General features: G+C 48.1%; 1 protein-coding gene across 1 annotated transcript; it reads right to left on the reverse strand.

Annotated features, from left to right (window-relative positions):
• On the reverse strand, positions 1-25,814 carry LOC119435885 (uncharacterized PE-PGRS family protein PE_PGRS46-like). The gene is made up of 2 exons (XM_037702584.2): positions 25,356-25,814; positions 1-2,443 (listed from the first exon to the last, which is right to left on the reverse strand). The coding sequence occupies exons 1-2, from the start codon at positions 25,426-25,428 to the stop codon at positions 2,019-2,021; spliced, it is 498 nt and encodes a 165-aa protein (XP_037558512.1). The 5' UTR covers positions 25,429-25,814; the 3' UTR covers positions 1-2,018.

Raw genomic sequence — 25,814 nt, forward strand, 5'->3', positions numbered from 1 at the left:
AAGTAAAAAAACAATTTTATTGCAAAGATCAAGTTGACCCCTGAACGTTTTCGGAAAAGTTCAGCCTGTGCAAGCCAGAAGATTCTGAAATGGGAAAGCAGTTCGTGTGCCGTCTGACAAACCATTTTGAGAGGGGGATAGAGCTGTCAGAAACGGAAAAAAACATATAACGGAGTTCTAGACACAGTTGTGGGTGAGCAATTCCTGGCAAGATGTAGCAATGGTTTGGCCATATTTCTGAAAGAGAGAAAACTACAGACAGTGGAGGAGATACCACAGCGAACAGACCAGTTTGTATAGGCGCAGGTATTGAGAAATTTAAGAAAGAGGGTTAGAGATGCTCCCATTTCAGTGGAAGATGAGCTGAGAGAGAAACCCCAAATGGATGGTCGCAGGGGACAGCAGAGATGTTTCCTCTGTGACCGTCCGGTCGTCAGGCAATTCATTGTGGTGCGGGACGTGATGACTGACGTGAACGGAAATATTGTGAATGGTGTAACAAGAGCGGACACAAAACTGAGGATTGCGAACGCAGACCACGAGAAGTGTCAACGATTATAGCCCCTAGCGAAACTCACGACGCTCGCAGGTCTGAACAAAAGGAAAGGTGGCTACACGTAAGTGTAGCCATTGTCGATAGTAAAGACCGAGATATGCCACTGGCAGAATGTAAAGAAGGAAAGAAGGCTACTCTATGAAGAGACACTGGTGCGGACAGTGTGCTAGTAAGGATAAGTTTGGTACCTCCAAAAAGCATGAGGAGGCAGGTGAAACCAGTTATGTTCGTGGACAGCTCGGTGAGATACCTCCCGGAGGCTAAGATCGATATATTCACACCATACTATACAGGAATTGTCACAGCCAGGTGCGTAGAAGAACCGCTGTATGACCTGATCTTAGGAAATGTACCAGGACCGAGAGCAGTCGAGGACAGATATTCGCTCAGTGAAACTATCTGGTGAAAGAGATGTAGGAATTGTGACGACAGCAAGGTCGATAAAGAACGAGATGTGAACTCGCATATAGTAAGAAAACTTGATGTATCCGTGGAAGAGCTGGGAAGGCAGCAGAGAGAGAATAGAACACTCAGGTACGTGATGCGGAAGATCGGTGGTAGGCCTATTCTAGAAGGGGTCAGAGAAGGTGTAACATGTGAGCTGAAAAGGGGCCTGGTATGTAGAAAACTTTGGAGTGAGGGGAAACACATGATGCAATTGATGCTGCTGATACAACATACAAGAGTCCTAATGGAGCAGGGTCATGTTAATGGACACAGAAATGGAAGGCAGGTAATAGGGCCACTAACCAAAACAATATTTTGGCCGGGAGTACACAGGGAAGTACATACCGTATTTACTCGATTGTAATGCGAGGGGTGACTTTCCATTGCGTTCATCACGAAAAGAAGAAAACCGCGAAAGTTACGCGAAGGGTGACATTTTGTTGCTTCCAGAAAAAGACAAAAATAAGAAAACCGCTAAAGTAACACAAAACCATCGGATGCATGAAAAAATTGCAGTTTCGGCAGAAAGGCGAAGCAGAAATTACGATAGCAAATTAGTGGAGAGCTATGCGGCATAATGATAGTACTAATATCGGCTGCATAAACTTGGACACATTCGCTTACTAACTAAATGAACAAGCATGGTGTCAGGGCGCACAAGCGAACATGAATACATCACACTGGATAGCCCCAGACCACTGTCAGAACGCTGGCTTGAGCAAGCGCGGCGGCAGCGAGCGAAGGTTCATGCGGTATATCGTTTCAACGAAAACGGAGCGACGAAAGCACAGTGCATACAAAGTTAAGAACCGTGTGGATATCACTTTCAAGATACCGTGGGCGTGACTGCCCCCTTCCCAGCAAAGTACACGTACGCAGTTGCGGCAGAGTAGAAGCTGCACCCCGTCCCTCCAGCACTGCCTCCCTGCTTTCCTCCTTTCGCGTGAGCGATTGAGTCGCCAGTTACCCTTGCACACGGTCGCAAGATACGCATTTGGTGTCGCAGCTAAAGGTTTCATCGCCTCCCGGGGCCTCCTGGGCGTCCGGGTTGTCCTCGGCGTCCGGGGGGGTTTCCGGGACCTCCGGCACCTCCAGGGCCTGGGATGCCTCCCGTGCTTCCGGCGCCTCCTTGGCCTCCATCGCCTCCTGAACCTCCGTCGCCTCCTGGCGCTCCGCCGCTTCCTGGCGCCCCGGCGCCTCCTGCGCCTCCTGGGCCTCCTTTGAATCCGGTGCCGCTTGCGCCCCCGGCGCCGCCTGCGCCCCCGGCACCTCCTGCGCTCCCGCCGAGTCCTGGGGCACCGGCACCTCCTGCGCCTCCTGGGCTTCCTGGGCCCCCGGCACCTCCGCGGCCTCCGTCGGATCCTGCGCCTCCTGGGTTTCCTGGGGCCCCTGCGCTTCCGGCGCCTCCTGCGCCTCCTGGGCTTGCTGCGCCTCCTGGACCTTTTAAACGACAGAGTTTTCGCTTTTGCTCTCTGCCGTGCGTTCGCTCCCCGTGAAAGCGTGCGTCCCTCGCGCGCGTTCACTCGCACATTTCACTCCATTAAAATTGCGTGCATCACTTCACTTTATCACTTTTTAGACAAATCAATTTCGGTATTCGATTGTAACGCGAGGATTGACTTCAGGTAGCAAAAATCTGGAAAAACCTCGCCTTACAATCGATTAAAAATGTGGCCATTTTGTGAGCGAAAGTTTTAAGCCCCATGAAAGAGCCGGTAGTGATTTAGTGCTTTCAACAGTGTGTAGTCCTTTTGCTAGCGCTCATATAGTGCTCTAGAGGATGAACTCCACATATTTCGAACAGTTGAGTGCAGTGTCTTAGCGCCCATGAGCAATAACGAAAGAAATTATTGTGGCAGACACTACGAATTGTAATCTTGGAGTGACGAACTATGTGTGTGTGTGTGTGCATGTGATTTGCTCTAATCATTTGATGTAGTTCTCTCATACATGCGTGTACAAAGATACATTGAGGCAGAAACATGCATACACTTAGAAACCACGGAAATGAGTTTTGACGTACTTACTAAATGAAGAAAACACTAAAGCATGGTGGCAGAAGTCATAGTCATGAGCATGACTCAGCAAAATTAACAATGACTCAGCAAGAAAAGCTGTCAGATCCCACGCCCTTTGGGAATCAATGTTATGCGAAGCAGTGTGCAGGGAGACGTAGGCGGCTGTTTCATGACCTATATTGCAAGCATGTCATGAAATTCATTTCATGAGTCCTAAGGAGTCCCTTTTGCTACGCCTAAGAAACCTTAACGCGAAAACCTTAGTCATGCTCATGACTGACTTCGACTATCAATCTTTAGCATTTTCCTTCACATTGTACCACCTCCGAACCCATATTACATTGGTTTTTGTGTGTTAATATGTTTTCGCTGAGTTATTCTCATTCTTGATGAGTCATGTTCATGACTATGACTTCTACCACCATCCTTTAGTGTTTCCTTCACTTAGTATCCACGTCCGAACCCCTTTCAGTGGCTTTTTTGTGTTAATCTCTTTAGCTTTATAATTTTCATTTTTGCGGAGTCATGCTCACGACTACGACTTCTTGTGGTGGTAGAAGCCATAGTCATGACTACGACTCAGAAAAAATGACAAACTCAGCAAGAAAACATGAACACTAAAGAGCAATGAAATGAGTTCTGACGTGTGTACCAAGTGAAGAAAACACTAAAGAATGATGGTATAAGTCATAGTCGTGAGCATGACTCCGCCCAAATGAAAATGACAAAGCGCAAAAGATTAATACACAAAAAGCCCTGAAATGTGTTCGGACATGGGTATTAAGTGAAGGAAACGCTAAAGGATTGTCGCAGAAGTCATAGTCATGACCATGACTCCACAGGAATGACAATGACTAAGCGAAAAAAGATTAACACTCAAAAACCGATGGAATGGGTTCGGAGGTGGTACAATGTGAAGGAAAATGCTAAAGATTGATGGTAGAAGTCATAGCCATGAGCATGACTATGGCTTTCGCCTTGACATCTCTTGAGCCTAGCCAAAGGGACTCCTCATGACTCACGAAATGAATTCCATGCCATGTTTTCAAAGTACGTCATGAAAAAAGCCGCCTACATCTTGGTGCTCTCATGGTCGTTTCTTTAACTTGATAGGCTCCCCGCACACTGATTCGCGTAACCTCGATTCCCACAGGGCGTGGGATCTACCAGCTTTTTTACCTGTCATACCTATCTCTCTTTTTTTTCTTTTACAAACGTAAAATATCCTGCATAAAGGTTTCTGAACCCTTATTTGGAACTTTGTTCTCTCTATTGATGGTGGTCTCCCATATTTCTGCCGCCAAATCTCCAATATGCTTTACTAGTTTCTGATGTGGACATGTTAACTTTCACCCTGCTCTATCCCTGAACCAAGAGCTTCAAGAGGCACCTGGAACCTATACATATAGCCGGGTAGGTATTGTTACATTCTAATAAAAAATGTTCCTTTGGTTCTCTAGCTTCACTGCGGCAAGCACATGCTTCGGCATTGGTCTATGTGGGCAGCCTTCAGTGAGGTAATGTCACATCCCTTGTGAAGTCGGCTGTACTTACCACAAGATGGCCAAAGGCTCACAGGCGCAACTGTAATGATTAGGATCATGATAGTAATATTGATTTTCTCGAAAGATTGCACGGTGTTGTTATGCTTGGATGCAAGATAAATGAAAGCACAATTGAAACCGATTCTAAATCAAATGACGTATTGCGACTAGGCGAAATTTTAGTCTTTGTTGCACTATCGAGCACCCTCTTGGTCTACGCATTCACTCTCCCCAGCAGAATATATTCCAATACACATTGTGCTACCTGCTTCTTTATTCCTTCTTTGTCAGCTTTATCTTTGTTTTTGTCTGCGGAATATTTATTTGCTCACCGCAAGAAATATGCTCATATTCAGTGCTTTGATGCCTAAACAATTTATTTCAGGGTATAATATTCGCAATGTATCACAATAATAAACTTATAGCCTGATCACCGGTACCTTGAGTAGATGTATAGCAGCAATAATTGTTTAGACAATTTTAGAGAATTCTTATGTGAAACTTGCAAAAACGCATATCAAAGAACGCGGATGAAAGTAACAATTTTCTATTTTTTGTATAAGTACTCGGAGTAAAAAAAAAGCATATCTGAAATAACCAAACTATGATCCTGGTTCCTAGTTCCCAGCATTTCAAAAGGAAACGTCTGTAATCACAATAACATCACTTTATTGTACTTTAGGCCGTTTACAAAGGGTTCAGTATTAAGCAGCGACTAACTAGAAAGCATGCTCATCTCATTTAACGTCCTATACCGTAGCCGGGCGCCTACACGTTCGTATGCACGATAACTATACATAATTTTATCTGAAATGTTTTCCACGCGGTTACTTAGTTCAAGAATATCTGATGGCAGAGTCCAGAATCACTTTTATTCCAATATCCACCGCAACATGCTATTCCAACATGTAACACCATGCTGAGAGGTGGAGGCGAAAATCACAGACTTCTTGATACAGACTTACGCACTAGAAGTAATTTTGATTGCATACAGTGTGCATACAGGATACGGCACCCAATATGTGCAGATATCTTCATCATTTCCTTGACCATTGCAGTCGTTCATTGCGTTACATTGTAACATCGCGTCTGTATATCGTATCTTGATATTCCAGATGTCGCTTTCTGTATGCATAAATGATGTGTTGTCGATAGTTAACAATTGGCATACAGCGCACACTGAGCCAAGATTCATCCGCGTATTGGCACCATGCTCTTTAGCATTTGATGTCTTCTCATTTGGTCCATTCAATGAGAGCAGCAGACGTAACCTTACTATAGCCCTCCTTTCTTTAGCAGTTGCACGACCGTCATCTAACTCATAACGTTTACCACCGTCGCTTTTGTTATGTAGGCTTAACGATGACGCTCTCGTCTTAGATATGTTACTTTTGGGAGCTGTAAGGTTAGGCCATCTTCTGCCGTCAAATTTTTTCGCAGATATTGTTTTTCTTCGGATGTGCCAAGCAGAGCTTGACTAAGCGAACTGATAGTAGTCGTCAGCTGATTTTAGACACCTATGTTGTCGACTTTGTTTAATAACTTCTAGATTGCAGCGTACTAAGAAGGCGCAGCAATTGCAGGCAACTTTTGCAAGCCTAGGTCCACCTAAAGTTCCTAGATTTTCTAGTCTAAAAAAGCAAAAATATCTAACGACGTCAGGTCCGCCCGCATCATGCAACTCGTCTCCGCCTATGATGTTATGGACACTCGCAAATAGTCGCGCGCGGGTGTGTGCGTGTGTGCGTGTGTATGTGTGTGTGTGCGTGTGTGTGCGTGTGTGTGTGTGAGCGATAAAAAGGACGCCAGGACGACTTTTTTGCCAAAGTAATTTAACATGACCGAATAACATGAAACCTGTAATAGAAATTCTTCGAAACCTAACATGGTAGAACGCTTTCTGTCCCTAATCCTAATAAGCCTGTTGATTGTACACTTTACGTGCGTGCCTGTGGCTGAATCCCCCGCAAGAGAGACATTCGCTGTCGGAATTTAGAGAGAGGTAACGCTGCCGGCACAGAATTCTTTTCTTTCTCTTGACACTCAGTGCCAGAATAGAAAAATAATGCTCAGTGGATTTAGGTACATGGCAATTAAGTTGCAGAGGGAATGCTAGTAGGGCAGACCTGTATAGATGCAGAATTCTTTTTCTAGTATTGTGGCCTCAAGTAGATGTAGATGTGAAGTATAGACGTTAGTGGGATATTGGCCAAGAACCGGATAGTTCAACAAAAATAAGAAAGTACTCTGTACGTGGCCATCTTTGTTTTCTTCTCTATTCGCCCTTCATGCGAATTGGTTTCTTGCACTTCTTCTTCGGCTGCCTGAGCATGCTTCAAGTATTGTATGTTGTGGCCTCCGAAATACATGCACACACGCCACCAATCCCGGAGTCTGTGTGTGGCGAAAACTTAGGCTGCTTTTCTCGAAAGATCCCACGGTGGTGTTGTGATTGCAACCAAGATAAATGAAAGCACAATTGAAACCGATTCTAAATCAAATGACGTAATGCGACTAGGCGAAATTTTCGTCTTCGTTGCACTATCGAGCACCCTCTTGGTCTACGCATTCACTCGCCCCAGAACAATATATTCCAATACACATTGTGGTACCTGCTTCTTTATTCCTTCTTTGTCAGCTTTATCTTTGTTTTTTCTCTGTGTTTTCTTCCCTCTTACCGCTAGAAATATGCTCATGTTCAGTGCTTTGATGCCTAAATAATTTATTTCAGGATATAATATTCCCAATGTATCACGATAATAAACTTATAGCCGGATAACCGGTATCTTGAGTGGATGTGTAGCAGTAATAATTGTTCGGACAATTTCAGACAAATCTGATGTGAAACTTCAAAAACACATCTCAAAGAAAGCGGTTCAAAGTAATAGTTTTCTATTTTTAGTCTAAGTACTCGGAGTAAAAATAAATATACTGAAATAACCAAAATATGCACCTGGTTCCTAGTTCCCATCATTTGAAAAGGAAACGTCTGTAATAATTTAGTCTGTAATACCGTCTGTAATAACTGCGTGTGTGTGTGAGTGATAACAAGGCGCTAGGACGAATTTTGTGACAAATTACTTTAACATGCACGAAAAAAATGAAACCAGTAATAGAAATTCTGCGAAACCTAGCACGGTAGAACCCTTTCTGTCCTTAATCCTAATAAGCGTGTAGACTGTACATTGTACGTGCGTGCCTGTGGGTGAATCCCCCGCGAGGGAGACAATGGCTGTCGTATTTTAGAGATAGGTAAAGCTGCAGGCACAGGATTCTTTTCTTTCTCTTGACAATCAGTGCCAGAATAGAAAAATAATGCACAGTGTATTTAGGTACATGGCAAATAAGTTGCAGAAGAAACGCTGCCAGGACAGACCTGTATAGATGCAGAATTCTGTTTCTGGTATTGTGGCCTCAAGTAGATGTAGATGTAAAATCTAGACGTCAGGAACCGGAGAATTGAACAAAAATACGAAAGTACTCTCTACGTGGCCATCTTTCTCTTCTCTATTCGCCCATCCCCTCTCCTCATGCGAATTTGTTGCTTTCACTTCTTCTTCGGCTGCCTGTGCATGCTTGAAGTATTGTCTGTTGTGGCCTCCGAAATACATGCCCACACGCCACCTATCACGGAGTCTGTGTGTGGCGAAAGCTTAGGCTGTATAAAGTGAAAACACTCCATCGTGATTTTATTTCAAAATCCTGGCGTCAAACTTATATAACCACTGACGAAAGCACCGGGTGGTGGCCTACAGTATTGTTTAAACAGCCCAATCAAACGACGTCCTTGTTTGTAGGTCATTCTTATCTAATTTGCTGACCAGAGGTGAGGATTCCCCAGAAGTGGGGAGCGTTTCTGTGGGGCTAAGCCAGCGCAGTGAAAGTAGAAACCAGGAGGAGGGCTACGGTGACGTCCGTGGTTTTTCTGCTTCCCCATGCTTAGCTTGCGGCAGTGTCTGGTCGAAAATTGCGGTGGTATGTATCGGAAGGTTAAAAATGCCGCCAAACTATATCATTAGTTGGCAGAGAAATATCTGAAATCTTCTAAAAGGACTCAAAAACGTTATAGTGCCACGTAAAATTTTTTATAATAAGTAAATAAATCCATTTTACGCGGCAGCTCCACGCAGCAGGTGCCAGAGTGATCGGTGGGCAGACGTCTTCTATTCCTTGTGGAACGGGGCCATATCCGGCTATTCCGAAAAAAGTTCTGTTTTATTCGGCATAATAATGCACCTTTGATGCGTACGCGTCACTTGGAGGTGGTGAGTTTTCACGGTTTTGTGATGTCGCGTGGCAGAAAAGCAAATCGGGCGTAGCCCGACAACTTTTGACCAACAGCGGAGGGCTAACGGCAAAGAAGATGTGGTATCAGAAGTAATTACTTTTTTTGTTCGCCCGAGTCATGCATAATTAGTGTGAACCCGACAATTGCACATTGCCCCACAGACATGAGTTCGAATGGTCATGGTTGGTAAAGTTTGCTTCCCCTAGCCCTGGTCGCAAGGACATTTTAGCGATATTGCCGCTAGATTTACCGATTTTTTGTCTGTTTAGCGGCAGTTTTTTTTCTGTTTAATGACCGGCGATAATGATTTCTGTTTAATAATGATCTTATAAGCGCCATATATATATATATATATATATAGTGTGAGCATTATTCATAAGTTTGATATTCTCATCTGTACATACTCATCATCACCGTTTTGGGGCCTGGTAGTGGGATTCTCGCTCGAGAGAATAAAGGAGGATCTGACTGCCTAAACCTTGTCTCGCAAGTGGTGGAGTGTGCTTTCCGGTTCCTTCGTCCTCTCGCTGCCGGTCTCTCTCCAGCTTCACTTACGCTACATCCCTGGAGCTCCGCTCGGGTCGCCGCCTCTACCAACTGCACTAGACCATGTCTCAAGACCAGCAGGCCACTACCACGACATCCATCTTGCCTGCTCCGGCGGGAACCTCTGCGTGGACGGTTACCACCCCTCAGAAGGATCCACCGATGTTTGCTCGACTTCCCGGCGGAGACGTTGAAGACTGGTTGGAGCTATACGAGCTCGTGAATGACTTTAACCACTGGAACGAATCTGAAAAACTTAGGCACGTCGCCTTCTACCTCACCGGTAGAAGGCGACGTGCATTCTACGTTTCTTCTCACACACTACGTTTCGTCACGTCTACCAACTGTTAATTCCCGCGGGCAATGAGCATATCTTAACGCTGACTTCCGACACTATTGTTAATGGTGATGTGTTCCTTGCACCCAGCAGTCACTGCATCTCTGATGGGCTTAGCATTACTCCTAGCCTGGTGCGTTTTCAGGACGGTAGAATGTTCGTCGCTGTTCATAACCCTACTTCATCGCCAGTTGTGCTCTCCCAGGGCACCACTGTGACTTGCTTTACAGACACCGAACCTCTTTCGCTAGTACCTCTTCACACCGAATCACCACCTTTTTCTACCACTACTGATGATCATGCTGCAGCCGCTGCTCTAAAGGACGCGATAAATCCTGATTTTACTGCTGCCCAGAAAGAATACCTTTTGGCCCTACTGCAAAAACACAGCGCCTTATTTGACGTTAACTCCAAACTTCTGGGGCGCACTTCTGTCGCAGTGCATCGCATTGAAACCGAAGGCAGTTCTATTGTACGCCGCCGCCCGTATCGCGTCTTCCGCAGAACGGAAAATCATTGCGGACAACGTTGACGACATGCTTAAAAGAGACAACATTCGGCCATAGTCCAGTTCTTGGTCATCTCCTGTTGTGTTGGTCCGCAAGAAAGACGGCTCTGTACGATTTTTCGTCGATTATCGAGCACTTAATAAGATCACGCGCAAAGACGTATATCCGATGCAAAGAATCGACGATGCCATTGACTCCCTCCACGGCGCTGAATATTTCTCAAGTCTCGACCTTCTATCCGGGTACTGGCAAATACCCATGCACGAAGCGGACAAGGACAAGACAGCCTTTGCAACACCAGATGGACTTTACGAGTTCAACATGATGCCCTTCGGTTTATGTAATGTTCCTGCAACAGTTGAACGCGTGATCGACACAGTTTTACGCGGCCTTAAGTGGAAGACCTGTCTGTGCTATTTAGACGACATCGTAATTTTTTCTACAACTTTTCGTCAGCACCTTGCGCGTTTGGACGAAGTTTTCACATGCATTTCCAACGCTGTACTCCAACTCAACACAAAAAAATGCCATTTTACCCGAAAGAACATCAAAGTGTTCGGGCACCTTATCAGTAAAGATGGCGTTCGACCAGATCCCGACAAGGTTGCTGCCGTGCTTCGCTTCCCTCGCCCCGAAAATCAAAAACAATTAAGAAGCTTCTTGGGCCTGGCATCCTACTTCCGCCGCTTCATCAGTCATTTTGCTGCCATGGCGTCGCCGCTGCACAAGTTGCTGACGTCGGGCACTGTTCTGACTTGGACAGACGACTGCGAGCTTTCTTTCCAAGCCCTCAAGCAAGCCTTGACATCTGACCCCGTCCTGTGTCACTTCGATGAGAATGCACCAACTTGTTTGCACACCGACGCTAGTGGCCATGGGATCGGTGCTGTCCTTCTACAGCGTGATACCACTACACGAGAGAGAGTCATTGCTTAAGCCAGTCGCGCATTAACGGCTGCCGAAAAGAACTACTCGATAACAGAGCAGGAATGCCTCGCAGTAGTTTGGGCCATACAAAAGTTTCGACCATATCTTTATGGACGTTATTTCACAGTCATAACCGACCACCATGCCTTATGCTGGTTGTCGTCAATGAAAAATTTGTCTGGACGCCTTGGTCGCTGGGTGGTCCGATTACAAGAGTACGATTTTGACGTTGTGTACAAGTCTGGGAAAAAGCATCAAGATGCCGGCGCTTTGTCTCGGTGCCCCCTGCCACTATTATCTTCGAACACATCTCTCCATTGCTCGCCACTTGATAATGAGACTAAGTCTCCACTTACGTCATTACCTCTAGCAGTTACTGACACGCCATCTTCAAATCGCGGAACTCTGTTCGCCTCGTGTCAACGTTCTGATCCCTACTGCAGCAGCATCATCCAACGCCTGTGCGGTACTATTTCTGCACCAAATGCCCGATTATGTCGACAACTGCGACTATTTAACCTCGACAACGATGTGCTGCACCGCTACATTTACACCATTGACGGCCACCGCTGGGTACCTGTTGTTCCACGTTCTATGCGCACGCAAATCCTTGAAGCCTTCCACAACGACGCATCTACTGGCCACTTGGGTTTCCACAAAACATACCACCGCGTTAGGAGCCGTTTCTTTTGGCCGGGCATGTCTACCTTTGTGGCCAAGTACGTCGCTTCTTGCGTCCAGTGTCAACGGCGGAAACGACCGACTTCACCTCCTGCTGGCCTTTTACAGCCCATCCCATGTCCCGAGACACCTTTTGCGATCGTCGGAATTGAACTGGTCGGACCTCTGCCCATAACGCCAGCAGGTCATCGATGGATCGTGACAGCTGTCGACCACCTCACACGGTACGCAGAGACCGCACCTCTACGCTCTAGTTCGGCCTCAGACGTTGCCGGCTTATTTCTGGATGCCATTGTGCTGCGTCATGGTGCACCTCGTGTACTGTTGAGTGATCGCGGCAAGACTTTCATGTCACAAATGATCGAAGTACTCAGAGCTTGTGGCACAATTCATAAGACGACATCCGCATACCACCCTCAAACAAATGGCTTAACAGAGCGATTTCATCGCACGCTAACAGATATGATTTCAATGTATATCGGGCCAAGGCACGACAACTGGGACAAACTTTTAGCGTTTGTGACGTTTGCTCACAACACTGCTATCCAACGAACTACAGGGTACTCACCTTTCTACCTAGTTTACGGCCGTTCGCCGACATTCACCATCGACGCCACTTTCTTGACTGCCCCAATTAACACCTCGGCCAGTATACCAGAACAGTTCGTCTCGCGACTTAACGAATGTCGTGACCGTGCTCGCTTCAACACAGAAGTTAGTCAACTATCTCTCGTCGAGACGTCTCCTTTCGTCCTGGAGATGAAGTGCTCCTTTGGACGCCAATTCGTACACCCTGCTTGTGTGAGAAGTTTGAATCGCGCTTTCTTGGCCCCTACATTATTAATGAACAAACATCCCCAGTGAACTATCGCGTTACTCCCATCGAGGTTTCTTCCGACCATCGTTATTGCGGTTCGGAGATCGCTCACGTTTCGCGTCTCAAACGATTCGTTCGGCGCCTCCCTCCTGGCTAAGTCGCGGCCTGGCTCGCCGCTTGCGCGCGCGGGGAAATAAGTGTGAGCATTATTCATACGTTTCATATTCTCAACTGTGCATACTCAGCAGCACCGTTTTGGGGCCTGGTAGTGGGACTCTCGCTCGAGAGAATAAAGGAGGGTCTGACTGCCTAAACCTTATCTTGCAATATATATATATATATATATATATATATATATATATATATTGTAAGCACTATTAACGTACTTCGTCGTTTTCATTTGTACATAGCCATCATCATCTTCCCTGTTCTTCTACTTCTTCGTGCATGAGCTGGGGCGCTTTCCTTTTTGGAATAAAAAGCGCTTGACAGCTTGGTGGATCTCGGTCGTATAAAGTGGTGGAGGTGCGGGGTAGCGATCCCCGTACCGTATATATATATACATATATATGAACGCTGGAGACATGGCGGTTGTGCGACGCTCTGTTTATTGGGAACGTCTTCTTCCTCCTTCACCACTACTGCACCGCACCGTCCTCGTGCTGTTCCACACACTTGTCCCTCCCCCCGAGGGAGTCTTAGGTGTAGGGGCGGAAGATATCGTCTTAATCTCCCTAATGTACGATGTCAGTCTGGCGACCGAGTGGGGCCACGCTGCGCTCGATCTCGTAGTTTACAGCAGAGATTTTGCGTATGATCGTATACGGTCCTTCCATTATTGCACTGAATTTACCGCGGTTGGGGTGCCAGGGTGTCTCGTATAGAACACAGTCCCTCACTTGAAGCTCTGAGGGAAGGAATTTCTTGTTATATATGAGCTGGTTCTGCTCGTGATATGCCAAGGAATTGCGGACCACGTTTGCGCGAGCTTCCTGCAGGCTCTCGGTAGCGTTGCAGAGGAGCAGAGGTTAGGATGGTGTGCCATACATAAGAGAGCAGGGTGGGTAGCCCGTGACCTCGTGGGGTGTTTTGTTGTACTCGTAGACAACGTCAGAGAGGAGACGCGTCCATGGTTTTCGGCGTTCGTCGTTGATCTTGCAGCGAAGGCGAGTGACGATGGACTGATTAGTGCGCTTATTTAAGCCATTACACTGTGGTCGTTGTGAGCTTGTATAAAGCTGATGAATGTTGTTATGTTTGAGGAATTGCTTGAAGTTGCCAGTGGTGAATCCTGTGCCGCGGTCGGAAAGGAACTTCCGAGGCTTTCCAGCATTAAAAATACTCTTCAGGCAAGTAATGCAGGCGTCGCAGGTCTCATTTTAGTGTGCAAAAGCCCACACATAACGGGTGGCGTGGTCAACAACCAAGTGAATGAATATTTTGGAGGAGCCGTAGTTGGCAAAACCTCAGATAGTGTCAATGGCCAGAAAATTAAATGGTTGCTCCGCAGGTGGTAATGACTCTAAGGAACCAAAACGTTTGGTTTTCGCCTTCTTGCAGCGCTGGCAAGTATCGCAGTGTCGTATTCGAAAACGTCGATGACGATGTCAGGCCAATAATATTGTGGAGATAGAAGTCGCAATGACTTCTTTTCTCCGACATGCCCGAAAGCGTCATGGGCCGTCCGAAGAAGAGAAGACCGGACAGCAAAAGGAACGTAGACTTTTCGTATCCCTCTGCGTGTCAATATGGTCATTCCATTCTCAATGGTATGCTTGCAAGGCGGTTTGTCGTGGTGGTGCTCTCGCAGTTGTTCAGCAGATAGGAGCTGAATAATAGTATTTCTAGACATCGCATCGCCTTCGATGTGGTTAATGCCGTTTTGGTGCTTGATGTTTACGTCGTACATGGAGAGCTTTAACGAGCATCGGAACAGATGGCCTCGAGGATTTTTGATGTTCTTAAGCCATTGCAACGCCGCGTGATCGGTGATCACAATGAAAGGCTTTCCCTGTAGATAACAATGCCATTTATCTATGGCGTCAATAATTGCTAAACATTCAAGTTCTGTGATGGCGTAATTGATTTCATGATTTAGCCGCTTGCGTGAATGGTATGCAACTGGATGCTCTCGACCTTCATCATCAGCCTGCTTCATGACGGCGCCGATACCTTTGTTGGACGCATCGCAGTAGAGCACACAAGGTTTGGTGGCATCGTAGATGGAAATGATGGGTTCTTCCGTTACACATTTTTTAAGCTGAGTGAAAGCCAGTTCACAGTCAGGGTCCCAGTTCCAGGTGGTGTCTTTGCTGAGTAGGCTTGCCAGTGGATGAGCAATTGCAATGAAGCGGGCAATGTACCGACAGTAAACTTTGACGGTGCCGAGAAAACGCTGTAACTCTTTAGGGCGTGATGGCGTGGGAAACCGCAGGATTGCCTCCACATTGCTTTGTTTTGGAGTGACTGTGCCAATAGAAACCCTGTGTCTCAGGTACTCAGTGGAAGTTTGTGCGAACTGACATTTCTTCAATTTCAGTTTAATGCATTCGCTTCTAAAAGCGTTTAGAACGGCATCTAGATGCTTCAAATGGTCTGGGAACGTGTCGGAATTGTGTTTAGTCAAGATGGACTTGACAGCCTCTTCAAAAGTGGCTGGAGCGTTCCGGAGACCAAAAGGCATGACAAGCCATTCGTAGTGACCGGTACCTGTGACAAAGGCCGATTTCGGGATGTCTACCGGATGCATCCTCACGTGCGAGTAACCTGACGTTGTGTCTAACGTGGAGAAGTACGTCGTTTTCCCGAGAGAGTCAAGAATGTCGTCGATGCGAAGGATGGGTTGATAGTCGAGGAGCGTCACTGCGTTTAGCTTGCGGTAATCTATGCAGAAACGCGTGCGTCCTTCTCCTTTTTTCTCGGCCAGAAATGCCGGCGCAGCGTACGGTGATGTAGACAGTCTTATAACGCCTTGCGTGAGAAGGTCGTTGATTTGTCCGTCTATTTCGACGCTATCGGCTTCTGAGCGTCGATAGGGAGCCCTGCGGATGGAAACATTGTTGGCGGAGGAATGTGATGCGTTTCGCTAGTGATGCACCAAATGTCAGTCTGTGATTTGGAAAAAAAATGTCCTCGTACTCACGGACAAGCTGCTTCAATGCCATCCTCTGAGTTTCATTTAGATGCACAAAATCACCTACTTCAACTTCCTGCAAACAAGCGTCCATGTTAGCCGTGGAATGGTTTTGTGGGCGAGGGTGGAGGATATCAATCCCTTGGCATAGAGTCAGGGTATCAAGATCCAGAGACAAGGTAAAGAGGCAGGCACTGTCCAAGCCAAGCAAGTTGCTCTTCATGCCTTGTAGAACATGTGCTTAAATTTACTCTGTGATTTTTCCGATCTGCGTCTTTAGATTGACGCGACCCAAAGTTTTGGTAGATGATGTAACTTGTTGAACATTGATGCGTGAATCTCTCATTATTTGTAGGTGAAGAGCCGCCAACATTGCTTCGCTGATACAGGTAATCGTGGCTCCCGTATCAAGAGTAGCGCTGACAGGGTACCCGTTAATGTGTGCATCAAATTGAATTAACAGAGCTTTGGGTCGCCCTCCTCGAATGCTTGCGCGTCGTGGACATTCATTGTACCAGTGCATCTGTCGGGGCAAACCATGCATTGCGCAGTGTCTGCATTCGGACGCGGGTGCTCGTATCCGCGTATTAGGAGAACGCTGATGGGCGCTGCCCCTTGCTGCGTTGATCTGCGTGTCTCAACCTGGTAGAACGAGCTGGGATTTAACTCGCTGACTCTACTCGTTGCGCTGCTGAAAGCCACGTCACTGGTGTAGACGGGTTAAGCCCAGCAAGAGCCATCTCCATATCGGCGGGAAGGCCGTCGATGAGCCCTGATATAAGGTGCGTGTCCTTTAGGTCGGCAAGGCGTCCCAGACACATTTTTGTCATTGTAGAAGTCCTTCAGGCTCTGGCCCGGTTTTAGCTGACAATGAATGAACTGACGGAAAGGATCCGCGATGGTGCTTGTAAAGCGTTGCGTCATGCATTGAGTCTTCTTCCTCCTTCACCACTACTGCACCGCACCGTCCTTGTGCGGTTTTACACACACATATATATATATATATATATATATATATATATATATATATCATAAGAAGCCAACAAACACTGACACCAAGGACAACACACGGGAAATTGCTTGTACTTACTAATTGAACAAAAGCAATGATAAATTTTTGGAAATGTAAATAGATGAAAAAAATGTCGCAGTTTCACCCGAAATACGAAGCATCAGTTGCGATAGCAAATTAGTAGAGAGCTATACGTAGTAAGAATAGTAGTTTTATCAGCTGCACAAACTCGGACATGTAACAGCACCAGCAATGCCCAGAACTCTTGTCGACGCCGTCGGCGTTTTGCCCGCGTACGCACCGAAAGCACGCGGCGTTGGTGACTGTTGCCGGTGCCTCTGGCGGCGGCTCCGAGGTTTTGGACGAGATCGGAACGGGACACTCGTCGAGCAGCGTCGGAAGTCTTTACCACCTACTCGCCTCTCAACGTTTTTATATAAATACGCCATTTGGTGCCGCAGCTAAACGTCGCCTCCCTCCCTCGCTCCCGTCCCCCTACGGCCTTTCTCGCGACGGAAGAAGTCGAGTTTGCTCTCCGCATGCGTTCGCTCCCCGGGAAAGCGCGCGTCCCTCGTGCGCTTTCACTCGCACCTACAGCATACGTCGCGTGGCGACGATTTCATTTCCGTTGAAGTTCATACGGAACCTCACGGGGACGGCGACGACGACGCCGACGACGACGCCGATGGCAGGAATCCGCTTTGAGTGTCCGTATAATTGCTGTCGCAATAAAACAACTGGCCGCAGGTGGAGAACGATCCCACTTGTTCGCATTACGCGTGCCATGCTCCTAACATTGAGCTACCGCGGCGCCGTTTTCCCATCCACTTTCTGGGGTATTTACAATCAATGAATGCGGGAGCTCGTCAAAACCCTGGACTGATCAAGTGCACCAGCGCCAGCGAGCAAATTCACCTTGCGTTCGCTCTCGCTTCACCGCGAACTAAACGTCGAAAGCGCAGCGCACACGAAGTAGCGGCACTCAACGAATGCACTTTGGCCCATCGAAGATAGCTTTGAAGATGAGGCGCCCGCGGGCGCACACTTCGGTCGCGTAGCAGATCGCTTTCAAGATAGCTCCGTGAGCAGCAGACGCGTAAGCAAAACGCACCCCCCCTCCTGTCTCCGTCGCCTCCTCCCCTTTCCCCGCACGTGAACAAAGACCGTGCGCTTCCGGCCGCCTTCCTCTGTTGCGTGCGCGAGATTAAGCTGCGGTTGCCGGCTCACCCTCGCAAGCTTTCACTCACGCATACAACGCACATCGCGCGGCGACAATTTCATCGCAATTGCACTTTATACGGAACATCACTACGACGGCGACGGCAAAAATTGGCTTGGAGTGTCCATATAATTGCTACCGCAATAAAAGCCGGCAGATCCCACACCCTGCTGCAATCGATGTTAGGCGAAGCAGTGGGCGGGGAGCCAACCAAGTTAACGAAACGACCATGGGAGCACCGAGGCGTAGGCGGCTGTTTCATGACCTACATGACACGCATGTCAGGAAATTCATGCCATGACCTATCATTTATGTCCGAACCCATTTCAGTGGTTATTGACTGTTATTCTTTCTTCATTGAGTCATTGTCATTTTTCTTTACTGTTTTCTTACCCGCCGCGGTGGCTCAGTCAGCTAACGCGTTGCGCTGCCGAGCACAAGATCGAGGGATCGAATCCCGTCCACGGCGGCCTCATTTGGATGGAGGCGAAATGAAAAAACGCCCCTGTGCTTGCGTTGTGGTGCACATTAAAGAACACCTGGTGGTAAAAATTAATGCGGAGCCCTCCACTACGGCGTGCCTCATAATGAGAACTGGTTTTGGCACGTAAAATCACAGAAAGAAGAAGAAAGAAGAATAGTGTTTCCTTCACTTAGTGCCCACGTCTGAACCCATTCCAGGGGTTCTTGAAGGATAATGGAGGAGGAAACAACTTTAGTTCGTTGATTTACCTTAGTGGGGGGGTGGCTACCAGGTGATGCCTTACAGCCACCTCCTCGGCTCTTTTGATCGCCGGAAGTTGAACCTCCAGGTTCGAGTTCAAATGTATCGCTTCCCACGCTTCAGGCGAGGGAGTGGCCAGGAGATGTGGTGGGTGGGGGGGATCTTCACTGCAGTCCCTGAGAATATGATTTAAGCAGGCTATGGACCCACATATTGAGCAGTGTGGGTCTGTCAAGTCAGGGTAAAAGTGTACGTATATTTGTGGGCTGGGAAAGGAGTGCGTTTGGAGTCGGCGCCAGGTGACTTCTTGTCCCTTGGTGAGCTTGGGATGAGGTGGGGGTTCTGTCCGTCTTGCGAGGCGGTGGTACTGGGCAATATCATGGTATGAGGTCAGTGGCTCGCTGACCAGGCCCCCTAGGTCAGAGACAGGTCCCACCGCTCGGCTGACGAATCCTCGAGCACACTGGTGGGCCGCCCCGTTCCCCGGGTTCCCTGCGTGAGCCGGGACCCGTATCAATTCAATTGGGTTGGGTTCTTCTTCGCTATCTTGCTGTTTAGGGGAGAGAAGGGGATGCAGTATTCGTAGCGTGCCTGGGGCCACGATTCCACGTGCAAAGTTGGATATGGCGGTCTTTGAGTCACTGATTATAGTTGTAAATCCGGCTGCTGCAGCGAGGGCAATGGCCGCCTCTTCTGCCTCCGCCGAGTTGGGGGCACGGACAGAACAAGCCGTCCTTATTGGTGTTGCTCGGGACGTAAATTGCTTGTTGACGTTGTTGATGATCTTGGGGACGCTGATTACGCTGATTGCATACGTGTTATGTGGCACGGAATATTCAGCAGCGTCGACGTATGCTGCTTCCGAGCTGTACCCGAGGGTTTTGTGCAGGGAACATATCCCTCACGTTCGTCATAAACTAGTGTCATACTGTGCCAATTTCGGTACCTACGAAGTTAACGAAATGACTATGACAGCAGCAAGACGTAGACGGCTATTTTATGACCTACATGACACGCATGTCATGACATTCATGTCATGAGATATCATTTGTGTTCGTCACATACTCTTGTCATAGTATTCCAAGATTGGTACATACCAAGTTAACGAAAGAACCATGAGAGCACAAAGACGTAGGCGGCTAGATAGATAGATAGATAGATAGATAGATAGATAGATAGATAGATAGATAGATAGATAGGTAAATAGATAGTGTCAAAGCAGCAAATGTCAAATGTAGCAAAGCAGACGTCCTGTTCCAAGAACGTCGCGCAGCTGTCGTGTCGGAAGTTTAGAGCTTCCCTTAAGACAGCCCTTGATGTTGTGAATTGTTTGGATATGCAAATCCCATGCTTCCAGTTCCCATTAACCGGAGCGTTCCACGCTTTTGTGTTCCTTCCTCGCAAAAGCGACTTGATAGGAGAGTGATGGTCTAACACCAGCTATACGATCTACAGGTAAAATTTGTGACACTGTGCGGCGCGGATATTTTATCTGCAAGATCCTGTCGTTCGCACTCTACCAGTCTGATCATTCTCGGTTCGTGAGAGTTGTCACTGGCTAACAGGTTCCCCTTTGTCACATAGTCGACCTCTGTGTAATATGCAATGGGAAACAAGCCATAGTGACGTGTCGCTCATGGAAGTGTGACACAAGGGCAGAGCGCAAACACGCACGCGAACAGACAAACACCGCAACGCTCACATATAAACACCTAAACGTACAGAAGGTCAATGATAACAGCATTATTCGGAGTTTCAGCTGCGCAATTAAGAGGCCCGGTACAAGACCGGGTCTTCGATAAGGAACGCCGGAGCGTTAGCCGCAATCTCTGGCCTTCGTATCCACGGCACCGACGCATATTCCAAGAGTGGCACCGTCTTGTCTGGCGAAGGAAAACTGGTCACGAGCCGGCTAAACTCGAGAGAAATGCACTGTTTGTTTGAGCTGTTTGTTTATGTCTTCGCGCTGTTGGGGGCTCTTCAAGTTGACCCCTCGCAGTCTGGGGTAGCTCATAGCACACATCGCTCGAATTAGGTGATAATGTGCACGAACGCGTACATATTTACTGGAAAGACAGCACTGTCTGACAGACTGTAGTTTATTGGCTTGTGGCCCATTGCACTTAACATGCCCTGTGATAGGAGATTAAGCTTCCGAATGACAAATAAAATCATTTATTTGGATTAATTGGTACCACTCAAAACTTCGAAACTATATTGGTTGTACCTAAATTGAAGTACTCAAGTGTTTTAAATGCGAAGCATTTCTTGATGAACATTTGTCACTTTGAAAGTATCTTATCCATCTGTCTATATATCTAGCCGCCTACGCCTTTATGCTCCCATGGTCGTTTCGTTGACTTGGGATTTACCAAAACCGTCAAAGTATGACAACAGTGTATGACGGACATAAATGATACGTCTCGACATGAACAACATCACGTTTGTCATGTAGGTCATGAAACGGCTGCCTCCGTCTTCACACTCTCGTGGTCGTTTCGTTAATTTGGTGGGTACCAAAATCAGCATAACATGACAACATTGGACGAATATAAATGATAGGTCATGATATCAATATCATGACATGCGTGTCATGTAGGTCATGAAACAGTTCCCTAAAATGACAATCACCCACCGAAAAAGTCATTACCACTCCAAAACCACTGAAATGGGTTCTGACTTGGGTACTAAGTAAACGAAACACTAAAGGACGCCCTACTCATGATCATGATTCAGCAAAATGAATAATAACTCTGCAAAAAAAACGTTAGCACTCAAGAACCACTGAAATGTGTTCGGACCTGGGTACTACGTGAAGGAAACAATAAAGCATGGTGGTAAACGCCATAGTCATGACCATGACTAAGCAAAAATGACGATGACTCCGCAAAAAAAAGAACACTCAAAAACCGATGGAATGGGTTCAGATGTGGTGCTAAGTGAAGAAAAGCTAATGTTGATGGTTGAAGTCATAGTCATGAGCATGACTAAGGCTTTCGCCTTAAGGTCTCTTAGGCCTAGCTAAAGGACTCCTGAGGACTCATGACATGAATGTCATGACATGCGCGTCATGTAGGTCATGAAACACCCACCTATGTCTTGATGCTCTCATGGTCGTTTCATAAACGTGGCAGGCTCCGCGCACACTGCTTCGTATAACATCGATTCCCACAGGGCGTGGGATCTACCGGGTTTTTTCAATATGGAATTAACGCCGCCGCGGTCTGTCTTATATTGGGTTCATTAACTCAGCAGCAGAGTAGTACAGGCACCGAAAGGGTCCTACAGCACGAACCACCAGAATTAACCATCTGACATAGTGAGGCTACTCCTTAACGTTGTGAGCCTTTTCCAGGGGTTTTTCTTTGGCGGGTTTAGCCTGATTAGGACGTATTACTTCCTTTTCATATTGTCGCGTATACCCTGCTGTGGTAAACACGCTGAATCAGGATCCAGGCGTTTTTTCCGGCGATCGAGGCTGGAGTAAGTCTCCAGTAGCTTGCGCTGGAACTCAGACCAGGATGACAGGGCACTTTCGCGATTCATAAACCACGTGCGAGCTCCATCCTGGAGGCTGAATTAGACGTTCCTGAGTTTGGCGTTGTTGTCCCACTCGTTAAACGCAGTCACGCGCTCGAACACCGCCAGCCAGTCTTCCGCGTCTTCAAATGTGTAGCCATGAAAAGCCATCAGCACTTGGAGGTTCAGCAGTGTTAGGTAAGTCGGTGTCACCCTTTCCGTAGTGTTCGCAGTGGTCGTCATGAATTCCGTAGCATTGGCAGTGACGCCATAGATTGGCTCGTCCATGGCGCAGTGTTCGTCTCCGGGACATCCGGGGCGCTTCGAACACTCAACAGGCTCGGCGAAAGCACCCGCTGCTGCTGCCGAGTTCCAAGGCCGCGCTTTCACGCGAGATCACAGAGCCAATGACTGCATCGGCACGGAGACAAAGCTTCCTGAGCGCAAGCAGCTGCGTCGTCGATGACAGTCCGGCGTTAGAGAGTTCCGAGTCCGCCTCCCATTCCACGGCAGCGTAGATACAAACGGTGGTGCCAGTCGTAGTACGTACTGCGCCCGCGCTTCGAGCCCAGCCACGGCGGCCGGCTAACAGGTTTGCTGTTGCAGCGTCCAAAGGCTCCACGGAAGAAAAAAATTGTCGCAGTTTCACCCGAAAGGCGAAGCATCAATTGCGATAGCAAATTAGCAGAGGATTAGAAGGGGCCTTAATATAGCGCCTCGGGACTAGCTATAGGGATTAAGGATAGTAGTTTTATCAGCTGTATAAACTTGGACATGCAGCAGCACCAGCAGCGCGTAGAACTGTTGTCGACGCCGTCGGCGTTTTGCCCGCGTGTGCACCGAACGCGCCCGGCATTGGTGACTGTAGCCGGCGCCTCTGGGGCCGGCTCGGAGGTTTTCGACGAGATCAAGATGGGACACTCGTCGAGCAGCATCGGAAATCTTACTCACCGTTTCGCCTCGCAACGTTTGTATATAAATACGCATTTGGTGCCGCAGCTAAACGTCCCTCCCTCCCGTCCCCCCCCCCCGGCCTCTCGTGGGACGGAAGTAGTCGCGTTTGATCTCTATATATGGTGATTGTAAAGGAGGAAAGATACGCTTAATTCTGCAGCCATTCAGGGATCAAGGGCTGCAGAAGATAGCGCCAACCTTTCCCTTTCCCTCAAGAACCACTTACCCACGGCGCAGAACGCGCGTTTGCTCTTCGACGTGCGTTCGCTCCCCGTGAAAGCGCGCGTCCATCGCGCCCTTTCACTCGCAGTTACAACGTCCGGAGCGCGTCGACGATTTAATCGCCGTTGACGTCATACGAAACCTCACGGCGACGGCGACAACGACGCCGACGGCAGAAATCAGCTTTGGTGTGTCCATATAATTGCTATCCCAATAAAACGAAAAAGAAAGGCCCTTCCCCGCACCACGACAAGTTCGTAGTCGGCACCGCGCGCTGGCCAACTTGGGCGTAAGACTGCAAACCGCGGTGTCGGCTTTCTTAACGAACAAGGACGACCAAACGATTGACATCGCGTGCTCCTCGACGATCAACCCCGCAAAAAACCAGGTAGCAGGCCCCGATGTGTTCTGTCGAGGTCCGGAAATCGGGGCGTCAAACGATGTAGGGAGCCTACATGCAACGTGCCTACATGCAAAAACTGCGTTGCATGTAGGCACCCTAAAAAGATGGCTAGCCGCCCGACACCTACATTTCGAATACCGCCGAAACGTAAACAAAATTCTGCAGTGAGGTTGCGCCAGCTAGAGGGGAGCGTCTTTTCCGCGTTGGCAAACGCTGCGCCGAAGCAAACGTATACGTAGCTGTTAAAGCAACGTCTAAGTGGATAGCGCTAGCGGAAACACCGGTAGTTGACAGCCATTTGCTGCATATGTGGGAAGGCAGAAGGGGGCTAACCAAGTGATGGAAAAAACAGTGACGTAATTCCAAACTGCGGCATAGAATCGCGGAAATATCCGAGCGGGCAAACGCTTACGCACAACTGTTAAAGGCAGCGAGTTGGGCGAGTTTTCGCGATTCACTTCACGAAACGTTACACACCTCCAAGGCATGGGCAATAAATACTTCGCAGCATAATGGCACCAGGAAAAACCAAAACGGCCACGAACCGCACCCTTCAAGAACTTGGCGGAGAATTTCTGGGAACAAAACAGGCCCTCCTCACTAAGCAAGATAAGTACGTAGGGGAGGTAGCCATTCCCCCACACATCCTGCCATACACATCCAGAAAACGCAGTGCTCGACGCCCCGATAGGTAAAGCATAACTGTTTGCGGCAGCGCAAGCTGCCAAGAGAAATACTGCTCCAGGACCTGATCAGCTCACAAATGATATATTATCCGGAACCTGACCGACGAACACCTAGAACAGCTTACTCGATATTTTAATGAACAGGTAAGGACGTGGTTCCACAACAGTAGAAGGAGGCCAAAATCGTGCTTATTCCGACCACAGTGGACCCATTTAGCATCAGGAGCTGGCCCCGTACTCCTCCTGCTCTAACTCCGTGGTTGAGTTAGCTGCGTCTTTGAGATGAGTGGATATCCACTCTTCAAGTTTTGTAATGGGTGCGGGTTCACGTCTATTCCGAACATACCAGAAAACGTTCCATTTAGTGTGCTTAATTTTTTGCTTTTTCCCTGTGTAGCGTCTGGAGGGTACCGTAATGGAGAGAATGCAATGATCACTCCCAACGTTAATTTCCGTATTGTCCAAGATGGCATTGTCTCTGTTCCTGGTGAAGGTTAAATCAGGCGAGGTGTTTTGACTCACACTATTGCCTATGCGGGTTGTTCTAAGGTCCCCGCTAGCTGACTGGGTTGGGACGCGTCAGCTTCCACGCGCGACGGCGTTCCGAGCGTCCCAGACGAATTTTCTATGCCGATGCCTGGCTTTTTTATGCTTTTTTAAGCCCCCGGCTGGTGCACCGCGGCGTTTTCGATGCACGCGGCAGGCTGCACCTATATTTTTTGTCGAGCGGCGTGTTCGCGCTGTGAGACGGGTCTCGGAGGCTCGCTAAAACAACGCAGCCGCAACAGGACGGTCCAACAAATAAACACTCACTGACAAGACAGCCGATGACGATCACCGTCACCGCCAAAGCCGGAAGCCCGCAGAAGCTGCCGTAGCGTGCCATGTCAGGAATCCTCTCGGTTGAGCAACCAAACGCTCAACGCAGGGAGAAAATAACACCTCCGGCGGGGCGTGGCAGGTAGGAACGGCGATGTCGCGCAGCAACTCCAAAAATCTCACGCCAAGCGAAGCGAGAATCCTCACGTTCCGCTGTCGCGGAAGTAATACGTGACGCCGTAGTCGCGGTAAGCTTGTAACAAACTCGACACAAACGCGCACGGCACACCCGTCGGAACGACGACTAAGTAAGGATAAAATGAGCCCGGGATATTACGCCGCAATCTTGGGGGTAGTAGTGTCAACCACCACGTCACCTCCCGCCGCCACGGCAAGCGCGAAAACACAACGCGAACGTGCTTCTAACTCGTTTGAACCAAGGTTACTAAACTA

The sequence above is a fragment of the Dermacentor silvarum genome, unplaced genomic scaffold (assembly GCF_013339745.2).
Source record: "Dermacentor silvarum isolate Dsil-2018 unplaced genomic scaffold, BIME_Dsil_1.4 Seq987, whole genome shotgun sequence".
In the NCBI taxonomy this organism is placed as follows: domain Eukaryota; kingdom Metazoa; phylum Arthropoda; class Arachnida; order Ixodida; family Ixodidae; genus Dermacentor; species Dermacentor silvarum.

Excerpts from the sequence above, each read along its gene's own strand:
- LOC119435885 (XM_037702584.2), bottom strand. The coding sequence starts at position 25,428 with ATGGCACGCTACGGCAGCTTCTGCGGGCTTCCGGCTTTGGCGGTGACG. Across the intron at positions 2,444-25,355 it reads CGTCATCGGCTGTCTTGTCA|GTCCAGGAGGCGCAGCAAGC; the intron begins GTGAGTGTTTAT and ends GTCGTTTAAAAG.